This window comes from Bufo bufo, chromosome 1 (genome assembly GCF_905171765.1).
Source record: "Bufo bufo chromosome 1, aBufBuf1.1, whole genome shotgun sequence".
NCBI lineage: Eukaryota > Metazoa > Chordata > Amphibia > Anura > Bufonidae > Bufo > Bufo bufo.
Genome location: NC_053389.1, coordinates 445,448,870 through 445,476,760, shown reverse-complemented (window position 1 = coordinate 445,476,760; position 27,891 = coordinate 445,448,870). Strand labels below are relative to the sequence as shown.

The following is a 27,891-nucleotide window of genomic DNA, read 5'->3' as shown; positions in this document are numbered from 1 at the left end:
TATGGAGATAAGGTCACATTCTATTATGCAAAGTGTTTTCTCTTGTATCCGTATTGCGCAGCCTTCTCTCGTCCGACACCCAGCACCCCCGCCGATCTGATATTGATGACCTATCCTGAGGATAGATCATCAATATTAAAATCCCAGAAAACCCCTTTAATCAGTCTTTTACTTTTTCGATTTTTGCGCAACCCCTGGCAAAACGATGGAATCTCTACACCTAGACAATGTGTTTTTTTACTTCCTAGCAAATACAAAAATCATAGATATGACACAAAACCATGGTGGTTTAACAGCTGAACATTCTTGCTTCTGAAAAATACCTCAACAAATAAAAGTAAATTTTTAATTGATGACATATGTCTTTCCAGATCAAGTAGAGGTAAAATGATGGAATTATCAACATAAATTCCCTAATTAATACTTTGTGGCTCCTCCTTGGGCTTTTATGGTGGCATGAATTCTTAGAGGCAAGGACGTCACCAATGATAAACAATATTCTATATTGTGTCGGCAGCTTGTGCCCACGAGGCGCCGGTTTCCTGTGTGTCTGTTAGGAATATTCTTCATTGAACCTCACCTAATTCTGCAGTACTGCATAGGTTAACCCTCCTTTGGCTCCGTGTGCAGCTTCTGCTGTATACAGGTTCTTCTAAAAAAATTAGCATATTGTGATAAAGTTCATTATTTTCTGTAATGTACTGATAAACATTAGACTTTCATATATTTTAGATTCATTACACACAACTGAAGTAGTTCAAGCCTTTTCTTGTTTTAATATTGATGATTTTGGCATACAGCTCATGAAAACCCCAAATTCCTATCTCAAAAAATTAGCATGAAAAGGTTCTCTAAACGAGCTATTAACCTAATCATCTGAATCAACTAATTAACTCAACACCTGCAAAAGATTCCTGAGGCTTTTAAAAACTCCCAGCCTGGTTCATTACTCAAAACCGCAATCATGGGTAAGACTGCCGACCTGACTGCTGTCCAGAAGGCCATCATTGACACCCTCAAGCAAGAGGGTAAGACACAAAGAAATTTCTGAATGAATAGGCTGTTCCCAGAGTGCTGTATCAAGGCACCTCAGTGGGAGTCTGTGGGAAGGAAAAAATGTGGCAGAAAACGCTGCACAACGAGAAGAGGTGACCGGACCCTGAGGAAGATTGTGGAGAAGGACCGATTCCAGACCTTGGGGGACCTGCGGAAGCAGTGGACTGAGTCTGGAGTAGAAACATCCAGAGCCACCGTGTACAGGCGTGTGCAGGAAATGGGCTACAGGTGCCGCATTCCCCAGGTCAAGCCACTTTTGAACCAGAAACAGCGGCAGAAGCGCCTGACCTGGGCTACAGAGAAGCAGCACTGGACTGTTGCTCAGTGGTCCAAAGTACTTTTTTCGGATGAAAGCAAATTTTGCATGTCATTCGGAAATCAAGGTGCCAGAGTCTGGAGGAAAATGCCTGAAGTCCAGTGTCAAGTACCCACAGTCAGTGATGGTCTGGGGTGCCATGTCAGCTGCTGGTGTTGGTCCACTGTGTTTTATCAAGGGCAGGGACAATGCAGCTAGCTATCAGGAGATTTTGGAGCACTTCATGCTTCCATCTGCAGAAAAGCTTTATGGAGATGAAGATTTCATTTTTCAGCACGACCTGGCACCTGCTCACAGTGCCAAAACCACTGGTAAATGGTTTACTGACCATGGTATTACTGTGCTCAATTGGCCTGCCAACTCTCCTGACCTGAACCCCATAGAGAATCTGTGGGATATTGGGAAGAGAAAGTTGAGACTCAAGACCCAACACTCTGGATGAGCTTAAGGCCGCTATCGAAGCATCCTGGGCCTCCATAACACCTCAGCAGTGCCACAGGCTGATTGAATTCCAGCAATATCAATATACATGGATATATAATGGGGTAAATAGTTGTAAACAATTCCAGCATATAGAGTAACCCCTAAAACAATAATTTTATTAGTATACCTTAAAAAGGATCCCACTTGGGTCCACTTATTATAAAGCAAATAATATGAAAACAGAATAGTGTATCCTATAATTGCATCCAGTATACTTGTTAACCTGGGGTATGGGGATATTTGTCCCTATAACTACCCCTGTCCTATAACCTCAGCCCAGGGAGAGCTCCTAATGGTGGAGGTCCCCTGTCCACGTACCTAGACTTCTACCCCTCACAGGTCCCTATGGGGGTACAGCAGGGATATTCCTAGTTTACCAAGAAATAAGGCGAGGATGTAAAACACTAATGGATATACATATATATATATCGACTGGATGCAAAAAGAAAGAAAAGAAAAAAACAATAACGTGGTACAGACATATACAGAAATACACTCAGTCAGGGTTGACTATATAGTCATACACCTAAACTACCTCGACGCGTTTCCCCCATAAACAGTGCCATGGGATCATCAGGAGGTATAATATAACATTGGTCTATACAAAGTAGATGCAACCATATAGATACTGGCATATAGCCAGGTCACATAGAAAAGTGCTACACAATGTACACCAGCATAAAGCCAGGTCGCACATATGAAAAAAGAGATAGTCGCTCTACAAAAATTGATTGAGGGGGAACGTAATCAGGCCAGTAGATATGTTTGATAGCATCATATCCGGCTAGTTACGTGCACATTTTGATGATCGTGCCTGCAGCGGACTCCTTCAGAGGTAGACAGTATATTCCGCATCGGTTTAGATGGTAGGGAAGATCCCAGTAAGAGATTATTCCTGTTGTCCCCCTATCATGAAGTCCTAGTGAGACCCACAATGCTGGAGTCCTTCCCTGTGTTCATGTTCCCCCTGGTAGGCTGATTGCCTCCATGCCACGCCGCATTGAAGCAGTCATTTCTGCAAAAGGATTCCCGACCAAGTATTGAGTGCATAACTGAACTTAATTATTTGAAGGTTGACTTTTTTTTGTATTAAAAACACTTTTCTTTTATTGGTCGGATGAAATATGCTAATTTTTTTAGATAGGAATTTTGGGTTTTTATGAGCTGTATGCCAAAATCATCAATATTAAAACAAGAAAAGGCTTGAACTACTTCAGTTGTGTGTAATGAATCTAAAATATATGAAAGTCTAATGTTTATCAGTACATTACAGAAAATAATGAACTTTATCACAATATGCAAATTTTTGGAGAAGAACCTGTATACTGTGCTGTTTATCTTGCAGTCTGAGCAATATGGTCCCTAGCTTACTAGTTCCTTGCTAAGGTTTTTGTTCCTGTTGTCTGCCCATGTTTTAACCTCTGCGTGTTTGACATTCTAACTCTCTGCTGCCAGCTCTGAACTTGGACCTCTTTCAGGTATTCACTGTCCCAGGCCTGTTACTGACTACAAGTTTTGCCTGATTCCCACAGTGCTCTACATCAGTGTCTTCTTCCGGTGGGTCAGCTGTCGACCACCCTGGGACTTAGCTAGGAGGTAGCAGCCTGGTGGCTCCCTTGCAGCGACATTCAGATCCCTGTACAGGGGTTAAAGGGTGAATACTAGGGGACTGCCAGGATAACACCCTTAGGTCTCGCCCAAAGTCAAACTGATTAGTTGACACTGGTTCCACATCCACTGATTATAACAGCTGGTTCCAATGTTCTCTTAGAGGGCTTTGATAGGTCAGTTTTGGGAAATGGAGCCTTATTATGGGCCAGTTCAGCTCGCTACCCAGGCAGTTTGCTGGCCATGCCTTTCCAGAATAAGGCTACATGCACACGACCGTATGTGTTTTGCGGTCCGCAAATTACGGATCCGCAAAAAAAAACTAATGCCATACGTTTTTTTTTTTTTTTTTGCGGATCTATTATAACATTGCCTAAAACGGACAAGAATAGGACATGTTCTATTTCTTTTGCGGGGCTATGGAATGGACATACTGATGCGGACAGCAATCTGTGTGCTATCCGCATTTGTTGCAGACCCATTGAAATGAATGGTTCCGCATCCTATCAGCAAAAAAAATGGAACGGACACGGAAATAAACAACGTTCGTGTGCATGTAGCCTAAGGGTCCATACACACGTCCGTATGTGTTTTGCGGATCTACAAAACAGACACTTGCAATGTGCATTCCGCATTTTGCGGCCCGCACATCGCCAGCACACTCATAGAAAATGCCTTTTCTTGTCTGTGGACAAGAATAGGACATGTTCTATTTTTTTGCGGAATGAAAGTGCCGATCCGCAAATGCAGATGCGGACAGCACATTCCGGCCCCATTGAAAATGAATGGGTTCGCACCTGTTCTGCAAAATTGCAGAACGGATGCGGACCCATTTTGCAGATATGTGAATAGACACTAAAACTGTAAAACTCTTTGCTCTGTAGCAAGATGTATGATCATTCTGAATAATGGCATCATAAAAGCATCCAAAATTTCTGTTTGTGATTTTTCCCTTGTCCTTTAGGCTACTTTCACACTGGCATTTCGGCTTTCAGTTTGTGAGATCCGTCATGGGCTCTTACAAGCGGTCCTAATGCATTCTGAATGGAAAAGGATCCGCTCAGAATGCATCAGTTTGCCTCCGTTACGTCTCCATTACGCTTTGGTGTCCGTCTGACGAAACTGAGCCAAACTGATCCGTCCTCACACACAATGTAAGTCAATGGGGATGGATCCGTTTTCTATGACACAATCTGGCACAATAGAAAACAGATCCGTCCTCCATTGACTTTAAATGGTGTTCAAGACGGATCCGTCTTGGCTATGTAAAAGATAATACAAACGGATCCGTTCTGAACGGATGCATGCGGTTGTATTATCTGAACAGATCCATCTGTGCAGATCCATGACGGATCCGCACCAAACGAGAGTGTGAAAGTAGCCTTATCTAACATGCACCCAATATCATACAGTGGGAAAATGTTATTGGTTTCTTCAGGCAGTCATCATTATGTTTCATTAGAACCAAATTAAGTCTTTGTACCTGATTCATCACAATATTATAATAGTTTATTACATATCACTTTATTTAATCCAATTATTCACACTCTAGGACTAGTGATTTATGGGATTTTAATGTAGAAAAGCCAAGTGAAAGTCTGCACTATCATTCAGTCCATGTCTTATAGTTCTGTCACAAGCACCGACTCCGGTTTTAATTTGTTTGTTGTGCGTTTTCTGTTTTCAAGGCGTATTTTTTTTGAGTTCTCTATCCTGATGCTTTGACGTCTTCCTTGGTCTGCCCATATTCAATCTTTTTATAACCTTCCCATATTGTTTATATTTGCTGGATATTTTACACAGAGGTGTACGGGAACAACTAACATCTCTTATCACACTCCCATCTTGAAGGAGTTTTGTATCATTTGTTCAGTTGACAGTTCTCTTATCAAGGCCAACAGCTCGATGAGATCTGTAAGCATTCCTTTTTAACCCCAGACTAATGTAAATATACAATTTTATTTGAATTTCATTGCTTTAAAGGAATGTTCCCTGAAGCCAGAATGTTCAATTTTTCAACATCATGGCAAAAACGCAAATCGCAGATTTTACGAAACAAAGTAAAACATCCTCTAAGTGTTATGAGTCCAATGTTTTTGTCAGGAATTGTAGCACCACTGCATAGAAAAGAGGGGAGTTTGCTAAAATGTGTCATTTTTAAAAGTAAGGCCCCTTTACACTGCCTAGTATTCTGACAAATTATTGCTAACTAGCATTCGTACAAGTGCTCATTAGGGATAATCGGCCTGTTAAAAGGTGCTGCTGATTACCCAATGAATAAGCGAAACGCTAGTTCATCGGGTAATATGTTTTTTTTTTTGTGTGATCACCTAAATTGTTTGTGGGTGGCAGAGACTGTTTAGACGGCACAATCTGCTGCCCACAAACAATGATTCTCTATGGGGATGAGATCGCTGCATGTAAAAGAATCTGTCCTCCACCGACGAGCAGGTGAGTGTTCCTTCCTGACAATTGCCTTCTCCATCAGGCAGTGTACAGAGGCCTTTACATTCTGCAATGGTAAGTTCCATCTGCCCCTCTTTCTTTCATTGTAACAATAGTCACTTGTGGTAAAGGTAAACTTTAATGATTAGTATATTTAGTGAAAAGGTCTACTATAATATTAAGAGACTGTTCTTTGTCATCTTACAAGGTGACAGAGATATCTCCTGTTCAGTGTATAGTGCAGAATTTCCCCTGCATGTTTGCTGTATGTGGCGGCAATTCTGCCAAGGCATCTGGTAAAAATTACTAGTCATTTTCTTTTTAACATTGGCGCCTATGTGTGGTGTTTGCCACTATGTGGCATCATTTAGTCATATACATCCAAGGTTTTCGTTAGGAAATCCTTCAACGAAAACCTTGTACGAGCACTGCAGAACAGAGTGTGAGAAGTCCCATAGTCAGGAGAACTTTTTTTTTTTTCCTGATTCAGAGCAGCGGGACCAGGGCACACTCACATTTCCAGCTGTTAGATCAAGAAGAGTTAGAAATTTTAATCTATTTAGACTGGAAGCTATTTTTAATTGGATAGCTGGGAAGACTTTCTTGCATCTGGTCAACAGTCAGCCAGACTTTCTTGAGTGACATAGGAAGTTAGAAGCTAGGGGTGTTCTAAGTTATGTTTCACCTACTGCCAGGGTATGAAAAGGATTTTAATGATATATTGAACTCCTCTTTACAGCACATTATAGTGCTATTGTTTGTCTATCGATATTAAAGAGGATATCCCAAGTTAGACAGCTAGTAAAAATGGATAATGGATGTAATACAGTTAGGAACAGAAGATTTTTAACACCCTGCGATTTTGCAAGTTCTCACACTTAGAAATCATGGAGGGGTCTGAAATTCACATTGTAGGTGCATTCCCACTCTGAGAGACAGAATAAAAAAAATAAAAAAATCTGGAAATCACATTGTATGATTTTTAAAGAATGTATTTTTCTTGCACTGCTGAACATAACTATTTGAACACCTGAGAAACAGCAAGAATTCTGGCTCTCAAAGACCTGTTGCTGTGCCTTTTTAAAAAGTTCACCTCTACTCCACTCATTAATCTAACTTAGTAGAACCTGTCTGAGCTCTTTAAAGACACCTGTCCACCCCACAGTCAGTCAGACGCCAACTACTACCATGGGCAAGACCAAAGAGCTTTCAAAAGACACCAGAGACAAAATTGTGGACCTCCACAAGGCTGTAAAGGGCTACGGGGCAATTGCCAAACAGCTTGGTGAAAATGGAGCAAGTGTTAGAAAATGGAAGAGGCTAAAGACGACTGTTGGTCTCCCTCGAACTGGGGCTCCATGCAAGATCTCACCTTGTGGGGTATCACTGATAAGAAAGGTGAGGAATTAGCCCAGAACTACAAGGGAGGAGCTGGTCAATGACATGAAGAGAGCTGGGACCACAGTTTCAAAGCTCACTGTTGGTAGAACACTACGCCGTCATGGTTTCAAATCGTGCATTGCACGGAAGGTTCCCCTGCTCAAGTCATCACATGTCCAGGCCCGTCTGAAGTTTGCCAATGACCATCTGGATGATCCAGAGAAGGCATGGGAGAAAGTCATGTGGTCAGATGAGACCAAAATAGAACTTTTTAGTCTAAACGTCACTCATGTGTTTGGAGGAAAAAGAAGGATGAGTTGCATCCCAAGAACACCATCCCTACTGTGAAGCATGGGGGTGGTAAAAATAAAAAGGGAACACAAAAATAACACATCCTAGATCTGAATTAATTAAATATTCTTCTGAAATACTTTGTTCTTTACATAGTTGAATGTGCTGACAACAAAATCACACAAAAATTCAAAAAATGGAAATCAATTTTTAACCCATGGAGGTCTGGATTTGGAGTCACACTCAAAATTAAAGTGGAAAAACACACTACAGGCTGATCCAACTTTGATGTAATGTCCTTAAAACAAGTCAAAATGAGGCTCAGTAGTGTGTGTGGCCTCCACGTGCCTGTATGACCTCCCTACAACGCCTGTGCATGCTCCTGATGAGGTGGCGGACGGTCTCCTGAGGGATCTCCTCCCAGACCTGGACTAAAGCATCTGCCAACTCCTGGACAGTCTGTGGTGCAACGTGACATTGGTGGATAGAGCGAGACATGATGTCCCAGATGTGCTCAATTGGATTCAGGTCTGGGGAACGGGCGGGCCAGTCCATAGCATCAATGCCTTCGTCTTGCAGGAACTGCTGACACACTCCAGCCACATGAGGTCTAGCATTGTCTTGCATTAGGAGGAACCCAGGGCCAACCACACCAGCATATGGTCTCACAAGGGGTCTGAAGATCTCATCTCGGTACCTAATGGCAGTCAGGCTACCTCTGGCGAGCACATGGAGGGCTGTGCGGCCCTCCAAAGAAATGCCACCCCACACCATTACTGACCCAATGCCAAACCGGTCATGCTGGAGGATGTTGCAGGCAGCAGAACGTTCTCCACGACGTCTCCAGACTCTGTCACGTCTGTCACATGTGCTCAGTGTGAACCTGCTTTCATCTGTGAAGAGCACAGGGCGCCAGTGGCGAATTTGCCAATCTTGGTGTTCTCTGACAAATGCCAAACGTCCTGCACGGTGTTGGGCTGTAAGCACAACCCCCACCTGTGGACGTCGGGCCCTCATATCACCCTCATGGAGTCTGTTTCTGACCGTTTGAGCAGACACATGCACATTTGTGGCCTGCTGGAGGTAATTTTGCAGGGCTCTGGCAGTGCTCCTCCTTGCACAAAGGCGGAGGTAGCGGTCCTGCTTTTGGGTTGTTGCCCTCCTACGGCCTCCTCCACGTCTCCTTATGTACTGGCCTGTCTCCTGGTAGCGCCTCCATGCTCTGGACACTACGCTGACAGACACAGCAAACCTTCTTGCCACAGCTCGCATTGATGTGCCATCCTGGATAAGCTGCACTACCTGAGCCACTTGTGTGGGTTGTAGACTCCGTCTCATGCTACCACTAGAGTGAAAGCACCGCCAGCATTCAGAAGTGACCAAAACATCAGCCAGGAACCATAGGAACTGAGAAGTGTCTGTGGTCACCACCTGCAGAACCACTCGTTTATTGGGGGTGTCTTGCTAATTGCCTATAATTTCCACCTGTTGTCTATCCCATTTGCACAACAGCATTTGAAATTGATTGTCACTCAGTGTTGCTTCCTAAGTGGACAGTTTGATTTCACAGAAGTGTGATTGACTTAGTTACATTGTGTTGTTTAAGTGTTCCCTTTTATTTTTTTGAGCAGTGTATATGTATATGTGTGTGTGTGTGTGTGTGTATGTGTGTGTGTGTATATATATATATATATATATATATATATATATATATATATATATATATAAATAAATAATTTTAAAACATAGCTTTTACTAGTATTAATGAAAAGATAAAACCCACAAAGTGCTCAAATAAACTGAGGAAAAAATATCAAAAACATGACACAAATGGATGTATAAAACTACAAACAGACTCCAGTCATAAAATATGGAAAGGTCTTAGCAGTTAGTTGAGAAAATGCTCAGGACGATTGAAAAGTAGACATTGACCTAAGTAGCCTGGTGACTGGGTTCATATATTGCTGTAATTCTTCCGGGGACATAAAGCCACATAGCCCTGAAGTTAATGCCTTAACCATTGGTTGGGATAGGGGCTATGATGTCCCTACCTAGCAATACGGAGCACCTGCCCTGATAGGGATGATTCCGTCCGGAACCTTTCCCTTTATAGGGGCCTAGTCCCTAAAAAAAAAAAAAAAATCCCTCAATCTCCGGTTCCAACATGACATGCATCTTTTATGCCTGTCAGTTGAGGAATGATCTTTTCATCAAGACGTCTCTGTTCTTCAAACTGTTTACCCTCCATTTGTATACCTATCCCCTGTTGAGTCCCGGGGAGGGATGAAACATGTCATGTTAGGACATGAGATTGAGGGATTTTTTTAGGGACTAGACCCCTATAAATCAAAGGTTCCGGACGGGGTCGTCCCTATCTGGGCGGGTGCTCCGTATTGCTAGGTAGGGACGTCATAGCCCCTATCCCAACCAATGGTTAGGGCATTAACTTTAGGCCTTTGTAGCTTTATTTCCCTGGAAGAATTACAGCAATATATGGACCCAGTCACCAGGCTATTTGGCTACTTTGGACGATTGAAAAGTAGACATTGACCTGAACATTTTCTCAACTAACTGGTAAGACTTTACGTCCATTTGTGTCATATTTTTGATACTTTTTCTCACCGTTTTTGAGCACTTTGTGGGTTTAATCTTTTAATTATTACTAGTAAAAGTTATGTTTACCCGTCTTATATATATTCAGCCTAGGTCTTTATTCTAAGGAGTTTTTGTAACGTTTGAGGGGTAGACCTTCCGTTTATATGCAATTGTGTATAAAGTAAGAGGGTCAACAACCTCCTTCCCTCAGGTAGAGCACTGAAGATGGGTCGTGGCTGGGTCTTCCAACATGACCACGACCCGAAGCACACAGCCAGGATAACCAAGATGTGGCTCCGTAAGAAGCATATCAAGGTTCTGGAGTTGCCTAGCCAGTCTCCAGACCAAAATCCAATAGAACATCTTTGGAGGGAGCTAAAACTCCATGTTGCTCAGCGACAGCCCCGAAACCTGACAGATCTAGAGGAGATCTGTGTGGAGGAGTGGGCCAAAATCCATGTTGCCGTGTGTGCAAACCTGGTCAAGAACTACAGGAAACGTTTGACCTCTGTAATTGCAAACAAAGACGTCTGTACCAAATATTAACACTGATTTTCTCAGGTGTTAAGTAAGTATTTTATGTTCAACAGTGCAAAACAAATTCTTTAAAAATCATACAATGTGATTTCCTGTTTTTTTTATTTTTTTATTTATTTTTATTTTTTTATTCTGTCCGAGTGGGAATGCATCTACAATGTAAATTTCAGACCCCTCCATGATTTCTAAGTGGGAGAACTTGCAAAATCGCAGGGTGTTCAAATACTTCTGTTCCATCCTCACTGTAGATTAGGTACTCATACAAGGTCATACACTGGCTATAATGCTTCTGTGGGAGCAGGTCCTCAGGAATGTCACCACTAGAACAGATGAGCTGGATTTCTAAGGTCAATATATAGTCAACAAACAGTAAACAATGATATGTGATGCACTCCACCATGAATACAGATATAGGGGCAAAGGGTGAAGTTGCAGAACACAGTGTATCTGCTATTACAGCAGCAGAGACTGCGCACACACACCACTTTTCCATCACACCATTCTTGCTGCTTAGTTGTAGCAGGGGGATGGCACATGCACTTTTTTTTTTTTTTTTTTTTTTTTTTTACTAGAGTAGCATCCCTTGCTGCTAAGCAACATGATGAAAAAAATCCCATCATTTCTCAAGTCTTATTTACAAGTATTTATTTATGGAACCGTTTGTATTGATGGCTTTCAATATGTTTTAAATGTATGTTTTGTAAAATTGTGGCATTTTAAACATTTGAAATATTTTTTTTTTTTTTTTTGGTTAGACCGAAAGTAATCCCTCATTTGTTACCTTTTGTATCGTATATGTACAACATTTCATACATGTCATTTGTATGTCCTTACCGGTGATGTTCATATCTGGAATCCTTTTTACAATTTTTCTGCACAAGATTTAAACTTCTCTCATATCCAGTCCTACGTGTGTATGTGGGGGGTGGGATACAGGATTCCTGTTCTCCAGGTCAGACCCCATGATAAATTATCCCCTAGGGCATATTTTTAAATGTGGAGCAAACTCTTTAAAGGACAGAATCTTGATTTTCTGCACTGGTTAGCAAACTGTATACTCTTAAAATGACCAGTGTCCGAATATATAAATTTTTTATCAAATATCATATTGATAGAATATGGATTCCAACTCCATTTTCATTCTGTGCAGGATCCATTGCCTGTGTCTCATGTGAAGCGTATGCAAGAGGTGTACAACTTCAATGCTGTCAAGAACTCTGAAACTCTATTTAGGTATGTAAGACACAGACCTACAATTTGTTCATAATGTAGCCGTTCAAAAACAGTTGTTATGCTAGTGAAGGTATTCTGCTATCTGTTGGTAACTTATTTTAGCGTTGCATTTGTGACATATCTTATAGCCCTAGTGCCAGGATGCAAGATTTTGGACCAGGCAGTCTGAAGATGTACCAAATTTATCAGTATTTTGTGCTGTTCCACCTATTGGTTGGTTTAATTTATAACAACATTTTATGGCAAAATGTGTTTAGTGATAATTTTAAACATACTTTCCCCTGCGGTTGGACAACTAGGAATGTGTGGTTCTAGTTTTCTGTCCAGAGATATTGTCATTTCATTAATATACTATAGCCTTTACCTGCTATCTTACTGACATTTTTAAATGGTAAGGCTGATGTAAAACTCATAGCCTGTGACTACTTATCTGGATTTATGTAATTACACTAATTTTTCCCTTTCGAATACTTTATCTAATTCTTACAAACCTTTTTGATTTTTATTTTTTTTTCTTCCTCACATGTAGGTGGTTACGACTTTGTATTCGTGCTAAGTGGGAAGAAGTTATTCCTTTGGCTTTAAAAATGGCAACAGAGCAGGGCCGGATGAAATTTACTCGTCCTCTGTATCGGTAAGATATAATAAGGATACTGCTGCAATAACCTGGAAACAGAAATAGCAATGTTTTGTACTTGTTCTTCTGCATTTGGAGAGTATTACCAGCATCGGTGATCATCAACCTTTTAAGGGTATCCGCACACATTTAATATTAAGCGTGAATTTTTATGCAGAAAATCCACAGCATGATACTGTACCAGCTAAGTAGATGAGATTTTGAAAACCTCATCAATACAGTGCAGACATTTTCTGCACGTAAATGGACCTGTGATGCAATTTAGCAATACATTGTATGAGTTATTTGTGAGGATATTCCTCGCAAGCTGGGGCAAATCTGTAACAATCAGCATGTAACACAGATCAGATTATGCAACAGAAAAGGTGCATAAAATACATTGCTTTGTACGTGTGGCCTTACACCATTTTATTTCTTTAATTGATCTGAAATTATCTACTGATTTATTAATATCTGTATGGTGGTTGGAACTCCGTTTTCTCATACAGACCACCTAATCCAATGACATTAAACAAAAACAAAAAAAGCTTGCAAAACCCCTTTAACTGATGACTTATCCTCTGGCTTGGTAATCCGTATCTGATCAGTGGGGGTCCAAAACCTGCAACCCCTGCTGATCAGATGTTTAAGAAGGCATTGGTGCTCACAGTAGTGCCGCAGCCCTATCTCAGCGCTGTGCATTTTACAGAGGCTGTGCTTTTGGTATTGAAGCCCAGGCGCATCCACTTCCATGGGACTGAGCTGCGCCTAGGCCAGTGTTTCCCAACCAGTGTGCCTCCAGCTGTTGCAAAACTACAACTCCCAGCATGCCCGCACAGCCAAAGGCTGTCCAGGCATGCTGGGAGTTGTAGTTTTGCAACAGCTGGAGGCACACTGGTTGGGAAACACTGGCCTAGGCCATGTGACCAATGAGCGCCGATGCCTACTCAATCAGCTGATTGACGGGGGTCCTGGGTGTCGGACTCCCATTCATCAGATACTGAAGACCTATCCAGAGGATAGGCCATAAGTTAAAAGAAAAACTCCTTACTATATAATGGTAAAGATGGAATTTAAGACTGTAAGCATCTAAGCTGCTTCTAGTGGTGGTTACAGGCATGACCACTGCTGCATTTACTGCTGGGCAAGGGAGGGGCTGGCCACAGAAAGGTGCGGAGATTGGTGCAATAAGGTTGTCATAATTGCTTTTGTTGCACCCAAAGTCCTAATTTGCACATTAAGAAAAAGTATAATTCAGGAACGGAGCTTTGGCTCAACGAAAGAAAACCAGCATTTTCATCGGGTGAACTACAGCTACGTGTCTACGCAAACATTTGGATAAGGAGGTTGCTGGTGAGGCTACCTTTTTTAATATGTGAGAAAAAAAAAATTGTAGTAGCATCCCTTAAAGGGTCAAACATTGACTTATAGGATAGCTGCCTTACATCTGGTGGCATCAAGGGCAGAGCTTGCATACCTTCTTCACAAAATAGACGACATGTTATACTTTATATTCTGCTACACAGAAATTTTAAGAAACTAACTGTTTACTTTGTGTGTATTCTTTAGGGACCTGTACAACTTTGATAAAGCTCAGGATCAAGCAGTAAGCACTTTCCTCAAGAATAGATCTTCCATGCATCCAGTGACTGAAATGCTGGTGGCCAAAGACTTGCACGTGGATGCTTAATACATTAACTCTCAAATACAGTGTTGTGCATTAAACAGTTTATACATTACTGCCTTAATCTTGGATAAGTGGTATTAGAACAAATTTCATAAAATATTTGTATACTCTGTACTACAATAAATCAATAATAAATTAAGGGGTTTACCTGCAAATTATTTGAAGTGATTAAACTGTGGAGAACAAAATAATTGTAACCTTCCATAAAACACATAGCAAGTTTTACCTTCTAGCCTCCACTACAGCTGAAACTTGAAAAATTTGAATATCGTGCAAAAGTTCATTTATTTCAGTAATGCAACTTAAAATTAGAATATTGTGAAAAGGTTCAATATTCTAGGCTCAAAGTGTCACCCTCTAGTCAGTTAATAATCCATACCCCCTGAGCAAAGGGGACCTGAGATTGTGACGTTGGGGTTTTCATAAGCTGTGAGCCATAATCATCCAAATAATGGCTTGAAATATCTCGCTTTGCATGTAATGAGTCTCTCATATTAGTTTCACCTTTTTAAGTTGCATTACTGAAATAAATGAACTTTGCACGATATTCTAATTTTTAGAGTTTCACCTGTGTATATATAACACAGATAAATAACAAACTGCTTTAAAAGGTTATAAAGTATGTACTTTATTCAATATACACAGTTTAAGAAAAAACAAATACATGATATCAACAGTCCAACCACATGAAGGTGCATTGATCCTTGTCATTTACAAAACATTAGTAAAATATATATCAGTAGTAGATGTAAAAAGTAAAAGCCAGTAAACCACACCATGGTACCGCAAACACAATTACAATCCAATATACAGACCAAAGGATGAGCAGTTTAGGGGTGCCTTGCAGAGGTGCTCATCCTTTGGTCTGTATACTGGATTGTAATTGTGTTCGTGGCACCACAGTGTGGTTTACTGGCTTTTACTTTTTAAATCTACTGCTGATATATATTTTATTAATGTTTTGTAAATGACCAGGATCGATGAATCTTCATGTGGTTGGACTGTTTGGTGTTTTTTTTTTAAACTGTGCATATTAAATAAAGTATATACTTTTTATATAACCTTGAAAGCAGTTTGCTAGTTTCAGTGTTAATTCGGTATATAATTTTAGGTTTGCACCTGCCCATTACTCAATTATTTTGGCCCTTTTTTATTTTTTTTCGGAACAGATCTAGGTAGTTACCATTCATGCATTTTGATCTGGCTCCTGCTGAAGAGGGGTAGAGATCCAGAGCGGCTAGGGCTACACTGCAAACAACAAGTTGCGCAACAAATCGGGTACAACTATACTGACATGTCGTGAGACCTTTTTTTTGTCATTATAGTCAATGGTGTCGCACAAAAACTTGGATGGATTTTTTGCGACGTTTGTGGCCATCACTCTAAAAAAAAAAAAAAAAGTTACATGACTTTTCTGTGACACGTCATCGTGCAGCCCTAGCCTTAATTTAAACAGGTGCAATGCAACCACATTTTAGCATCCCTATTACAGCTGCAAATAATGACCCAAAAGTGGGTCTAAAGCCTAGAACTCAGAGCATCACAGGGATCTCTGATACTGTTAGTGCAGGTCATTACATAAGTCCAGGTGTTGCATCCTTTATACAAAATGTGGCTGCATCACTGCTGTCTGAATGAAGCCTTGTGCTGTCCACAAATAGACTTTGTTGTGCAGCTGCCAGAAAGTTGCATGGATCTTGATTTTTCTGCTTTTTGATAGTAAAATCGATTCAAAACTAGAATATATTGTTGAATGGGTTCTATGGATAGACCATGATTTTTGCAGAGCATAAAGGCAACCCATGCGCCTTTCAATAGCTGTCAGCCAAACGCTATTCCTAACTAACTTTGGATACACATGCACACTGTTTAACAGTCAGAAGGATGGGGGTCTTGCCGACCCAACCTTTCAACAAACTTTGCATTAATTTACAGTAAAATAGTATTTGGGGATTGACCGATTATCTGCTTTACCGATATTATCAGCCGATAGAGGATTTGACCGTTATCGGCATCTATTTTGCCGATATTCTGATAACGTATGGGGAACACAGATCGCGCTGCTCAGTGTTCCCTCAGCAGCACAGGGGAGAAGGCAGCAGTGTTTCCCTCCCCTCTGTGCTGCGGCTGCCGCCAATGAAGAGACAGATGGGAAGAGGCTGTGGCCACTGCGCCACCAATGAAGATAAATCTCTCATTCATGAACAGGAGGCGGGAGCTGGCTGCAGAATCGCATAGCCGGCTACCGACCTCTGATAATTAGCTGCGATCTGCGGTAGTTAACCCCCTCAGGTGCCGCGGATCGCAGCTACCGCTCAGAGGTTGGGAGCTGGCTCCCACCTCCTGTATATGAATAAATGAGAGATTTATCTTCATTGGTGGTGCAGTGCACCCCTAGTATTAATCATTGGTGGCAGTGGCCACAGGGTCCCCTCTCCCCTCCTCCGATCGGAGCCCCAGCAGTGTAAGCCTGTCATGGTAAGATCCATGCTGCTGTGTGCACAGAGCAGCAGGGACAGTGTGAGGACCTATTCACCCTGATAGATCTCTATCAGGGTGAATAGGACAAGGGTTCTAGTCCCTAAGGGGGCTAAAAGTTAGGGGGGGGGAAAAAACCCACCAAAATATTTAGTATAAATTAAAAAAGATTTACAAAAAAAATACACGTTAACAATAAACATTCACTTTCAGAGATTTGTGTAGGATTTTAATTTTTTTTTCAAAAATAAATTCACAGGATATCGGTATACATTATCGGTATCAGCTCTAAAAAAAAAAAAAAAAATCTGTTGATCCCTAATAGTATGTATACATGAAGAACAACTATATTTCTGGCAGTTATGACTTGTATCTGGCATTTTTGTTCTTCTGTATGCTACATCTTTTAGTTTGCAGGTCTTCCAAATTTGGTGAGTAGAGACTAGCTGGCATCCACTGCATGCAGAAAGTAGAGGAGAATCTGCTTCTTAACTTTCTCTCATGCAGAAGCAGCCCCAGGATCATGGAGCACATTTTAAAGATGCACTGACCTGTATGTATGTGAATAAGTTACTTGGGCTGAGATATAAATTCCCTATTTAGCTGCAGCAGTCTCTTGTCATGTCTGTCAGTTCTTGCTCACTCTTTTCCTCTCCATAGACTTGTATGGGAAAATATAATCTGTTCCTTCAGTAGCTGACAGTCATCCTGGCCTCATCTCATATTTCAGAGACAAGGTCATTGTAGAAAAAAAGGAGGGAGGGAACAGCTGATAACTCTAGAACACATTTTTTTTTTTTTTCTGATAAGTTATTTTAGAGTTTTACAGTCACTTTATGCAAAGTAATGCGAAGACTACAAGTCATAGACTCCTGCCAATGCCAAGAAATAAGTGGTCTTATTCTGAACATACTGGCCAGACAACATCCACGCCTTTCCATCTTTTATATGTCTGAATTACGTGAAATTGAAGTTTTGTCTTAGTCTCTTGGAGAAAGACTTTTCTCTACCATCAAGTCCAGCGGAAGACCTGCATCTCTCTCTCTCCCCCCCCCCCTCCCAGAATATTATGCAACTGTTTGGGGTTCTTCTTCAGATACTACACTAGGAAACTGGTGTATATTAATAATTGTAGGGCATCTCACATCAGTGGGGGATAAATTAAGATCAGTGTGTAAAATGCCAGTCTAAATGAATGCCTCCCCCATGGATTTAATGCACTGTATATCAAACAGATGAGAAAGAAGCAAGAAATGCCGTGTGAATGAGACTGTACAAAATTGATTTTGTGCAGACAGCCTATTAACACACAACAATACAGAAGAAATCTTTATTAACTCAGAAGATATAAAATTCATATAATAGTTTTTCAGTTTGTATAAAAATCTACATAACCAGATTACCAATAACGTCAGCTGCAGTAAGGCTTCCCCAAATAAGTCGAAACATTATCCTTTAGTGTTCAAGAGCATTGGGTTGCATATTTGAGCCAAAGCAGTTGCTGTCTAGTCTTTCTTAGGCAGCTAAAACTACACAACTGGCCCCCATTATTTCGTATTGCATCACAAAGTTAAATTTAGTTTGTTTTTATGTATATCACAGTTAAATAATAAAAATAATAAAAAGCGGCTTCAGTCATCCCTGTGAGGCCATTTGCTACAAAATATCAGTGTAGGTAAAATGGATCAGCCTGGAGTCAAGGTTATATAGTGCACAGATTTGATAGAATTGTAACCAAGCATGTAAGTGCTGCGGTAAACAAGAATGCTTCCATTCAATGACAGCAAATAGATCTTGAAAATAGTAAAGAACTGAATAGGTAGTTTACAAATTTGAAAAGCTTTCATTATACAATGATTGATTACTTATGGAAAACCACTTTAAGCAGAAGGTATATTCCTTTGTTAAAGCATCGTTTTTGCATAAGAGGCAAATTGGATTGTTCATCTAAAGTGTAATTAATTATCAGCTAGTTACACAATGTTCTCCTTCCAGGTTTCCTTGGATTGAGGTTGTCTTCATACACTATGTAGGCTCCACTAAAAAGCAGGAGTGGCAACTGAGATGGCAGCCACACTGTCCTCTCCAGAATGCAATATCCATGAGACGTCATATTAGACTTGTGGACTCAGTTACCCGTTCTTAGTCAAGCATTGTGCTAGCAGATATTCTCCGGAGAGGAGATTCAGGGGTTGCATTCAGTGCTGTTGGTTTGCTGGGAGCTGTAACAATTTACAGAAATTTGTTACATATGGTCATCACACATATAGACAAGAGAAAATACATTTTTGATACAGTTTTATGACCAACCTTGGTACTCAGTGATAATCAGATAAACATTAAATTCCGTCAGGATGGAAATGTCTTCTTTAGAGGGGCATCAAAACACATGAAATTAGGATTTTACATGACAAAATGTTAGGACTTCAAATATTGAGACTGGTCTATTTTGGAACAAAATTTTAAATATTGCTTATACAACATATTAAAGGGGTTGTCCTGCCGTTAATATTGATAACCTATCCTCAGTATATCTGACCGGTGGGGGTCTGACACCCGGCACCCCTGACAATCAGCTGTTTGAAGATGAGGTGCCCCTCCATGCAAGCACCACTTTGTTTCAGAAGTGCAGTGTAATACAAGTACTCACTCCATTCAGCTGATCGTCAGGGTGCCGAATGTTGGGCCCCCGCCAATCAGATATTGATGACCTATCCTGACGATAGGAACACTTAAACAACACAATGTAACTCTAAATCAATCACACTTCTGTGAACTCAAACTGTCCACTTAGGAAGCAACACTTAGTGACAATCAATTTCACATGCTGTTGTGCAAATGGGATAGACAACAGGTGGAAATTATAGGCAATTAGCAAGACACCCCCAATAAAGGAGTGGTTCTGCAAGTGGTGACTACAGACCACTTCTCAGTTCCTATGCTTCCTGGCTGATGTTTTGGTCACTTTTGAATGCTGGCGGTGCTTTCACTCTAGTGGTAGACAGAGTCTACAACCCACACAAGTGGCTCAGGTAGTGCAGCTTATCCAGGATGGCACATCAATGCGAGCTGTGGCAAGAAGGTTTGCTGTGTCTGTCAGCGTAGTGTCTAGAGCATGGAGGCGCTACCAGGAGACAGGCCAGTACATCAGGAGACGTGGAGGAGGCCGTAGGAGGGCAACAACCCAGCAGCAGGACCGCTACCTCCGCCTTTTTGCAAGGAGGAACAGGAGGAGCACTGCCAGAGCCCTGCAAAATGACCTCCAGCAGGCAACAAATGAGCATGTGTCTGCTCAAACGGTCAGAAACAGACTCCATGAGGGTGATATGAGGGCCTGACGTCCACAGGTGGGGGTTGGGCTTACAGCCCAACACCGTGCAGGACGTTTGGCATTTGCCAGAGAACACCAAGATTGACAAATTCACCACTGGCGCCCTGTGCTCTTCACAGATGAAAGCAGGTTCACACTGAGCATATGTGACAGAGTCTGGAGACGCCGTGGAGAATGTTCTGCTGCCTGCAACATCCTCCAGCATGACCGGTTTGGCATTGGGTCAGTAATGGTGTGGGGTGGCATTTCTTTGGAGGGCCGCACAGCCCTCCATGTGCTCGCCAGAGGTAGCCTGACTGCCATTAGGTACCGAGATGAGATCGTCAGACCCCTTGTGAGACCATATGCTGGTGCGGTTGGCCCTGGGTTCCTCCAAATGCAAGACAATGCTAGACCTCATGTGGCTGGAGTGTGTCAGCAGTTCCTGCAAGACGAAGGCATTGATGCTATGGACTGGCCCGCCCGTTCCCCAGACCTGAATCCAATTGAGCACATCTGGGACATCATGTCTCGCTCTATCCACCAACGTCACGTTGCACCACAGACTGTCCAGGAGTTGGCAGATGCTTTAGTCCAGGTCTGGGAGGAGATCCCTTAGGAGACCGTCCGCCACCTCATCAGGAGCATGCACAGGCGTTGTAGGGAGGTCATACAGGCACGTGGAGGCCACACACACTACTGAGCCTCATTTTGACTTGTTTTAAGGACATTACATCAAAGTTGGATCAGGCTGTAGTGTGTTTTTCCACTTTAATTTTGAGTGTGACTCCAAATCCAGACCTCCATGGGTTGAAAAATTTGATTTCCATTTTTGTGTGATTTTGTTGTCAGCACATTCAACTATGTAAAGAACAAAGTATTTCAGAAGAATATTTAATTAATTCAGATCTAGGATGTGTTATTTAGTGTTCCCTTTATTTTTTTGAGCAGTGTATATATATATATATATATATATATATATATATATACATACATACACACACACACACACACAATAACATTCCGAGTAAAGTAATAGTCACCTAGGTTGTGAACAAATGAGTGAACTCCTCATCGAACAGTTTCCAACATGGTGGGAGGTGGCATTCACAAGACATGATCATACACTGATAATGTCCTCATTGCTGCTGAGCTCTTTGTTACATAACATAGAAGTTTATACTTTCTATTTTCCTGGCCCCACCTAAAGGTCTTCAGTTTGCAATACGCATGTACAGTTACCTAAGCTCCACTTAGTAGTTACTGCAGGCAGCCAGAATTGTATTTAAAAAAAACTGACACTTTTTTCTGCAGTTCTGATATGGTTTCAACTATACAACAACTACATCACCGATGGCTACATTTTCATTGCATGAGTGCATCTTGTAGAAAGATATCATTCACAGTTGCTCCAGCAGATAATTATTGTAAGAAAACTTGGAGGATAATCTGTACCTTGAACCCTATCATAGTGCATTGACAATTGTGATATTAACATACATTACCATGATACCAAAACATTAGGAAGCAAGGAGGGATTCAATCCAACACATGCATGCACTATACATTTGTGCATGGTTTATGATTTAATAAAAAAAATAATAATATGTACAGTACCTTCTTCTTTTGAATCCATATAAGACGTAGATGCATCTGTTGGGAGACCAACATATACTCCTCCATAATTCCTCAAAGAAAATACACAATTACATTAATAATGATTTTCTTATTATGCAGTGTACCATCCTGACAAGCTGTGTAGCTTTATGTATTCATCTCACTGCACAGGGCGGAATCAAAGGAAGACCAAGACTAACAAAATTGTGGCCAGATTTATCTGAAATGGCCTCATTTTCCATAACAACTAATCAGATTCTCATTTTAAAAATGGTCCTTAAAACAGAAGTAAAAAAATAAATAAATAAATTATATATATATATATATGTAGACAAGTGAAAAAAACTAAACTGTCCATGCCAACTCATAGTTACATTTTCTTATTGACATAAAAAATAGTTTTATTCAAAAATAGAATTAGAAATATAGATTATATGCTGGACAAAATACCTATGCTTCTCATCTTGAGATGTCGAATCTGACCTGGAAAGCAAGAGGATAATAAAAATTTAGAGCTCCTTTCACACAATCGTTAACAAAAAAAGAAAATGTAATCAAAATTGTTTAATAGATTTAATCAGAACAGCGATATCCTCCTTCCTCTGCTTTCTAAATATGAATTAATCTTCTTTCCTCCATACCAATCAATTAGAGTTAAAAACTGAGCTTTACAGGGCTAAAAGGAGTTATCTCCCAGAGTGGCTGACCCATGGTGGAAATTATACTTACCTGGTCCCCGCCACTGGATTCAGTCTGTCACTTCCCGGCCGGCTCTTCCTCTCCCTGCAGCCCTGAAAACAAGGTCCGCTAACGGGGGAAACCATGACCATATGTGTCACAACAACTGGTCATGTGACGCAAGAGGAGCAGGTCACTACCGTAGACTTTGATTGGCTGCAGCAGTCACGTGTCACCCCATCAACAAATGATGTTTTCAGGGACCAGCTAAGTATGATCTCCACCTTGGGTAGGCCACTCTAGATCGTCTGTATTAATGTTGGATAACCCCTTTAAATATTGATACACTATACTCAGGACAGGTAATCAATATCACATTGTGTGACTCAGACACCTGGTTGTGGAAGAGCTCTGCCGCCTGTGATGTCCCGTCCATTGGTCACATGGCCCCTATGCAGCTCATTCCTATTCATGTGAATAGGATTAAGCTGCAACACCAAGTCCAGCCACTATAAAAGATTTCTCCCAGTCATCGCCCATACTCTATCCCAGGGGTAAGCAACCTCCAGCTGTTGTAAAACTACTGGCTCTGCTCTTCTAAGAGCTCTTATAGAAATGAATGGAGCATTCATGCCGAAAGTTGCTGAAATCTCACTTCTTCAGCAAAGCCTACAATAAGGCTGCATTCACACGTCCGTGGTGTGTTGCGGACCCGCAAATTGCGGGTCCGCAACACACCAGCCCGGCACCCCCATAGAAATACCTATTCTTGTCCGCGGACCCAAAGATTGTGGCCACGCACCGCAAATGTGCACCGCAACACTGTGTGCTGTCCGCATCCATTCCGTCCCCGTAGAGAATGAATGGGTCCGCACCCGTTCCGCAAAATTGCGGAACAGATGCGGACCCATTTTGCAGACGTGTGAATGGAGCCTAACCCTGATGCCACTACAGTGCCATCTGAGCAGCATCTACACTTACCAATTGTCTTCTTTTCACCTTTCAGTTTAAAATAGAAGCCCTTGTGGACCCTCTATACTAGTCTGTCACTCAGCTCATGCCTATTGTATGTATGTACATACTTATACCTCCTCTTCACATGCACAACACCCTGGGATTAATGGTGTTTTGAAATAAATGATAATTTTGAGAAGAGAGCATTGGTAAAGTCATTTCTGACCACCACAGAATACTGTCAGCTTTTCTACCACTGGGATCTAAGCAAAGGACCACTGGTGGAGAGACTGGTACACATTATTAAGATGCTTTACCCAAAGGTTACACCCACCTACACTTAAAGTAAAGAAAGCAACAAAGCTGGTCCCCTATCAAATAGTATTTGTCGACTGGGGCATAAATTCAAGTTTTAGAGCTATTTTTCAAATGGAAGGTGTGACGAATACCGCACCTCACGAGATACGATATAGTCACTGGTTACCAAGACGTGACGTTACGCCCTCCTGGAGGAGCAGGTAAGGTAAGTTTAGTACAGTTTACACAGTTGCCTCCTGTCCACGCGGGCACAGAGAGGAAGAGGGTTAGAGACACTCACTCACAACCCTGACAAGCTGAGAGCCTTATCACTGCCCCAGTGAAACAGCGCTTCCTCAGCCCGGGTATACTGCCACCAGTTTCTCGTTTGATATAAGCCCGGTCCGCTAACGGGATTATATAGGGTGAGAAACCAACCCGCGGTAGTGTATAACTATGCCGAAACACGGACGTGGGGGATTCGTGATCGAGATACAGGACAGCACAAGATTAAATTATATTTTTAATCGCCTTAAGGGCTCACTAGAGACAGTACACAATATAACAGAGAATATATACAGTGGTCCGATGTGCAGAATTCAGATGGTATGGTACAAACAGGATTAAAAACAGAGCAAAAAGTCAGTTTACCAGATGGATGAGTCCTTTGGGTTGATGAATAATGGTTCCTGTAATCCTTGGCTGTCGTCACATGGGAGGCAGTGATGTCAGCAGTTTTAAAGGTCCCTCCAAACACGATGCTCAGCGTGACCCCCCCTCATGCTGGACTCTGCCTGCATGAGTCTTTTCACTTGTAGTCGGCCACGCCCCTCCCTCCCGATCCTGGCAGCCAAACAACCCACAAAACCCATTGGGGCCCATAGCTCCAGACCAGAAGGTCACAGGGAGATGGTTCTGGTACCAAAGGGTCCGCCTGAGTTCCAGCTACAGGTAGAGTCCACACATGGTAGCGTTATTAGGTTTCTGTGGTGAGATCTCCGTAGCTCCCCTCCCTGGCATCCTACCACCCAACCATGAGCAGGAGTCTGTCCATCTTGGCCACAGGGTCGCAAATATATATATCTGGTTTATGCCTGTGATAGGCGGGCGATTCATAATTCTTTATGAATAGCAGTTTCCATGATGTCTGATAGTTGCTTTTGTTCTGAGGAATGACTTAGACCCCCTGCAGGGAAGTTTTCCTGCAGGGTCCGTGCTGTCTGAATGGAGGTGTGAAATGTAACCAAATGTGGCCTGCTAGATGTTTTCTGCTATCTGGCTGCGCTTTGAAGCTGGCTGCGCTATGGAGTTTGATTTCCTCTGCCACTCCTGGAGCAAAATGGCAGGAATGAAATCGTACTCCATATTCCTCACAGAAGGTATAAAGAACTAGGGAGCAAACTAAACCTATTCAGAACCAATACATCAAGCCACCTGAAGCTCAACCAGTGCCTGATGCACATGACATACTCACACGTCTTTTCCGGTATCTTTGCAACCTAGAAAATAAGGGAATGTAATTTAGTAACTTATTCCCATAACACCATTAAATACTCCTAGATGCTTACACTTCACAAAAGTAGAAATTTCACAAACTGACGTGGCACATGTGCCCTCCTATGATACCGAGCTCTTCAGTACCACTCATACTCCCACCGATTCTTCTTTATGGAGATGGCATAGCTGTATGCTTGGTTTTATGCACCGGTATTTCAATAATTAGGACGGGTGCTGCTGTACAGCTCTAATGTTCTGCCACAAGTTCAGGCTTTTTTATGCAGTTTTTGAAGCCAAAAATCAGTCGTGGATCATAAAAAAAGAAAAAACTGTTCTAAGTACAAATTCCACTACTGGTTTTGGCTTCAAAAACTGCATAAAAAATATGAACATGTAGGTTACTTCTAATTAGAATATTATGACCCCACCCATAGCCCAGATGTGCTGTGTGATTGTACTCTTAGGCCACTTCCACACATTCAGTGTTTGGTTAGTAGTTTTCACCAGTAGTTGTAAGGCCTCTTGCACACGAACGTTGTGTATCCGTCCCGTGTATTGGGGACGGCAATTTGCAGTTTTTTGGAAATCTGATATGTGTCACTTTATGTGGTAATAACTTGGAATACTTTTACTTATCCAGGCCATTCTGGGATTGTTTTCTCATGACACACTGTACTTCATGATAGTGGCAAATTTCTGTCAATATTTTTGATTTTTACAAAACATTTGCAACTTTCCAAATTTCAATTTCTTTGCTTTTAAAACAGATAGTTTCTGCAGTTTACAGAAACACCCCTATTTTTTTTAAGTTTTACACAAAAAAGCATCTTTGAAACAAAAAAAATATATAAAATCATGTTTTAGCGTCTCCATATTCATATATTTTTTTTTTTTTTGGTCGACTGTCTAATGTTGGGTCTCATTTTTTGAGGGATGAGATGACGTTTCTTGATTGGCACTATTTTGGGGTGTGTATTACTTTTTGATCGCTTTGTGATGATCATTTTGTGATGTAAGGGGACAAAAAAATTTTTTTACTTAAACTTTTTTTTACGGTGTTCATCTGAGGGGTTAGGTCATGTGATATTTTAATAGACCTGGTTGTTACAGACATGGCGATCCCTAATATGTCAACTTTTTTTTCACTTTTAACACAATAAAAGCATTTTTGAAATAAAAATTAATCATGTTTTAGTGTCTCCATATTCTGAGAGCCATAGTTTTTTTTATTTTTTGCCCGTTTTACGTTGGGGCTCATTTTTTGCGGGATGAGGCGACTGTTTGATTGGTACTATTCAGGGGTGCATACGTCTTTTTTTATCGCTTAGTGTTGCACTTTTTGTGATGTAAGGTGACAAAAAAAAAAAATTGTTTTAGCACAGTTTTTATTTTATTTTGTATCATTATTTATCATGTGATGTTTTTATAGAGCCAGTTGTTACAGATGCGGCAATAGCCAATGTCTTTTTTTTTTTTTTTTACACACACACAATGTTATGTGTTTTATTTTGGGAAATAATTTTTTTTTACCTATCACTTGTTCCCACAATGAGTTGGTTTTTATTTCATAAATGTGACTTTTTAGTTTCAAAGATCATTTATTGGGATATTGAATAAAATTACATAGGTAGTTGATACAGCAAAGAACATAGAACAAAAAAGTTTCTTGGAGTTATACAAGACATGTATCGCAGTAAGCCATGAATTTTTAGACAGTATAATCATAAGTACAAGTGGAGAGAGTAAGGACAACATTAACAAAAGCCTTTTTGATATCACACAAAATCAGAGCGAGATAGTGTATCGGATGTCTGGAGACTGGGGGGAAGTTATCCAAGGCTCCCACACTTTCTCAAAGGTGGCGTATGTGTCAGTGCGAATGGCTGAGAGTTTTTCAAACAATAATATTTTATTGACCCTGTCTAGAACAGCTTGAAAGGATAGAGAGTTTGATCGCCATTTAAAGGCAATGTGTATCCTAGCTGCCATAAGTATGAATTGGGCGAGTTTGAATCTGGCAAAGGAAAGTCTGTGAGGTTTATCTCCCAGTAAACAGAAGGCTACTGTCGTGGGATAGGGGTAATCCAAAACTGATGAAATTAAGTTAGTCACCTTGTTCCAAAACCTCCTAGTTATTCGGCATGACCACCACGTGTGTAGCATAGATCCCACTTCACCGCACCCTCTAAAACATATTGGGGAAACCTCTGGGTATATACAATGCAGGCGGGCTGGGACCATATAAATCCTATGAAGCACCTTTACCGAGGATTCGGCCAAAGTGACCTGCCAAGAGCCCTTCGTAAGAATTATTGAACGTTCCGACCACTTGGGAGGGTGAAAATTCTCGGTTTAAATCCTCTTCCCAAGCCCTCATGTATGGCATCTTATGGCCTGCTGGAACTGCATTTAGTGCTGCATACATTCTGGATAATAACCCCTGTCTGTATAGAGAGAAATTGATTGAACGTTCAAATGATGTTAGTTCAACAGGGCGGTCCGATGGTAAAATTGATCTGAAAAAGGAGAAAATTTGGCACATGGCATGGTGTTCTCTAGTGGGGGGAGAGAACTTCTCTTTAAAATCTGAAATAGAGATCAGCTTGCCTTTATTCAGAAACTTGAGTAAAGAACACAAGTTATTGTTTACCCACCAGTCCAGTGTTTGGGGTTGAGTACCTGGTAGGAATGCAGGATTTCCCAATAGGTATTCTAATGATGAAGGATTGGCCTGCAATGTGAACTTAAATCGGACCGACCTCCAAAGCAGAATAGAATAGTAAGACAGTATAGAGTTAGCCTGCAGAACCTGA

The 27,891-nt window shown here is 41.2% G+C and overlaps 2 protein-coding genes across 5 annotated transcripts in view; one reads left to right on the top strand and one right to left on the bottom strand.

Annotated features, from left to right (window-relative positions):
• The window catches only part of LTA4H (leukotriene A4 hydrolase), a 63,771-nt gene extending 49,385 nt beyond the window's left edge, over positions 1 to 14,386 (top strand). Inside the window, exons 17-19 of the mRNA XM_040408150.1 lie at positions 11,862 to 11,944; positions 12,474 to 12,578; positions 14,130 to 14,386. Coding sequence (XP_040264084.1) covers positions 11,862 to 11,944; positions 12,474 to 12,578; positions 14,130 to 14,250 — 309 coding nt within the window. The 3' untranslated portion in view covers positions 14,251 to 14,386. The remainder of the gene's footprint in view (positions 1 to 11,861; positions 11,945 to 12,473; positions 12,579 to 14,129) is intronic.
• Positions 14,387 to 17,886: 3,500 nt separating this feature from the next.
• Positions 17,887 to 27,891, bottom strand: part of C1H12orf75 (chromosome 1 C12orf75 homolog) — a 68,487-nt gene continuing 58,482 nt past the window's right edge. The window contains exons 2-6 of one of the 4 annotated variants that reach the window (XM_040408120.1): positions 25,056 to 25,080; positions 22,103 to 22,135; positions 21,653 to 21,723; positions 19,036 to 19,092; positions 17,887 to 18,947 (exon numbers count right to left, since the gene is read on the bottom strand). In XM_040408120.1, coding sequence (XP_040264054.1) covers positions 18,868 to 18,947; positions 19,036 to 19,092; positions 21,653 to 21,723; positions 22,103 to 22,135; positions 25,056 to 25,080 — 266 coding nt within the window. In that variant the 3' untranslated portion in view covers positions 17,887 to 18,867. The remainder of the gene's footprint in view (positions 18,948 to 19,035; positions 19,093 to 21,652; positions 21,724 to 22,102; positions 22,136 to 25,055; positions 25,081 to 27,891) is intronic. The other 3 variants (XM_040408115.1, XM_040408138.1, XM_040408129.1) reach the window with 3 other exon arrangements.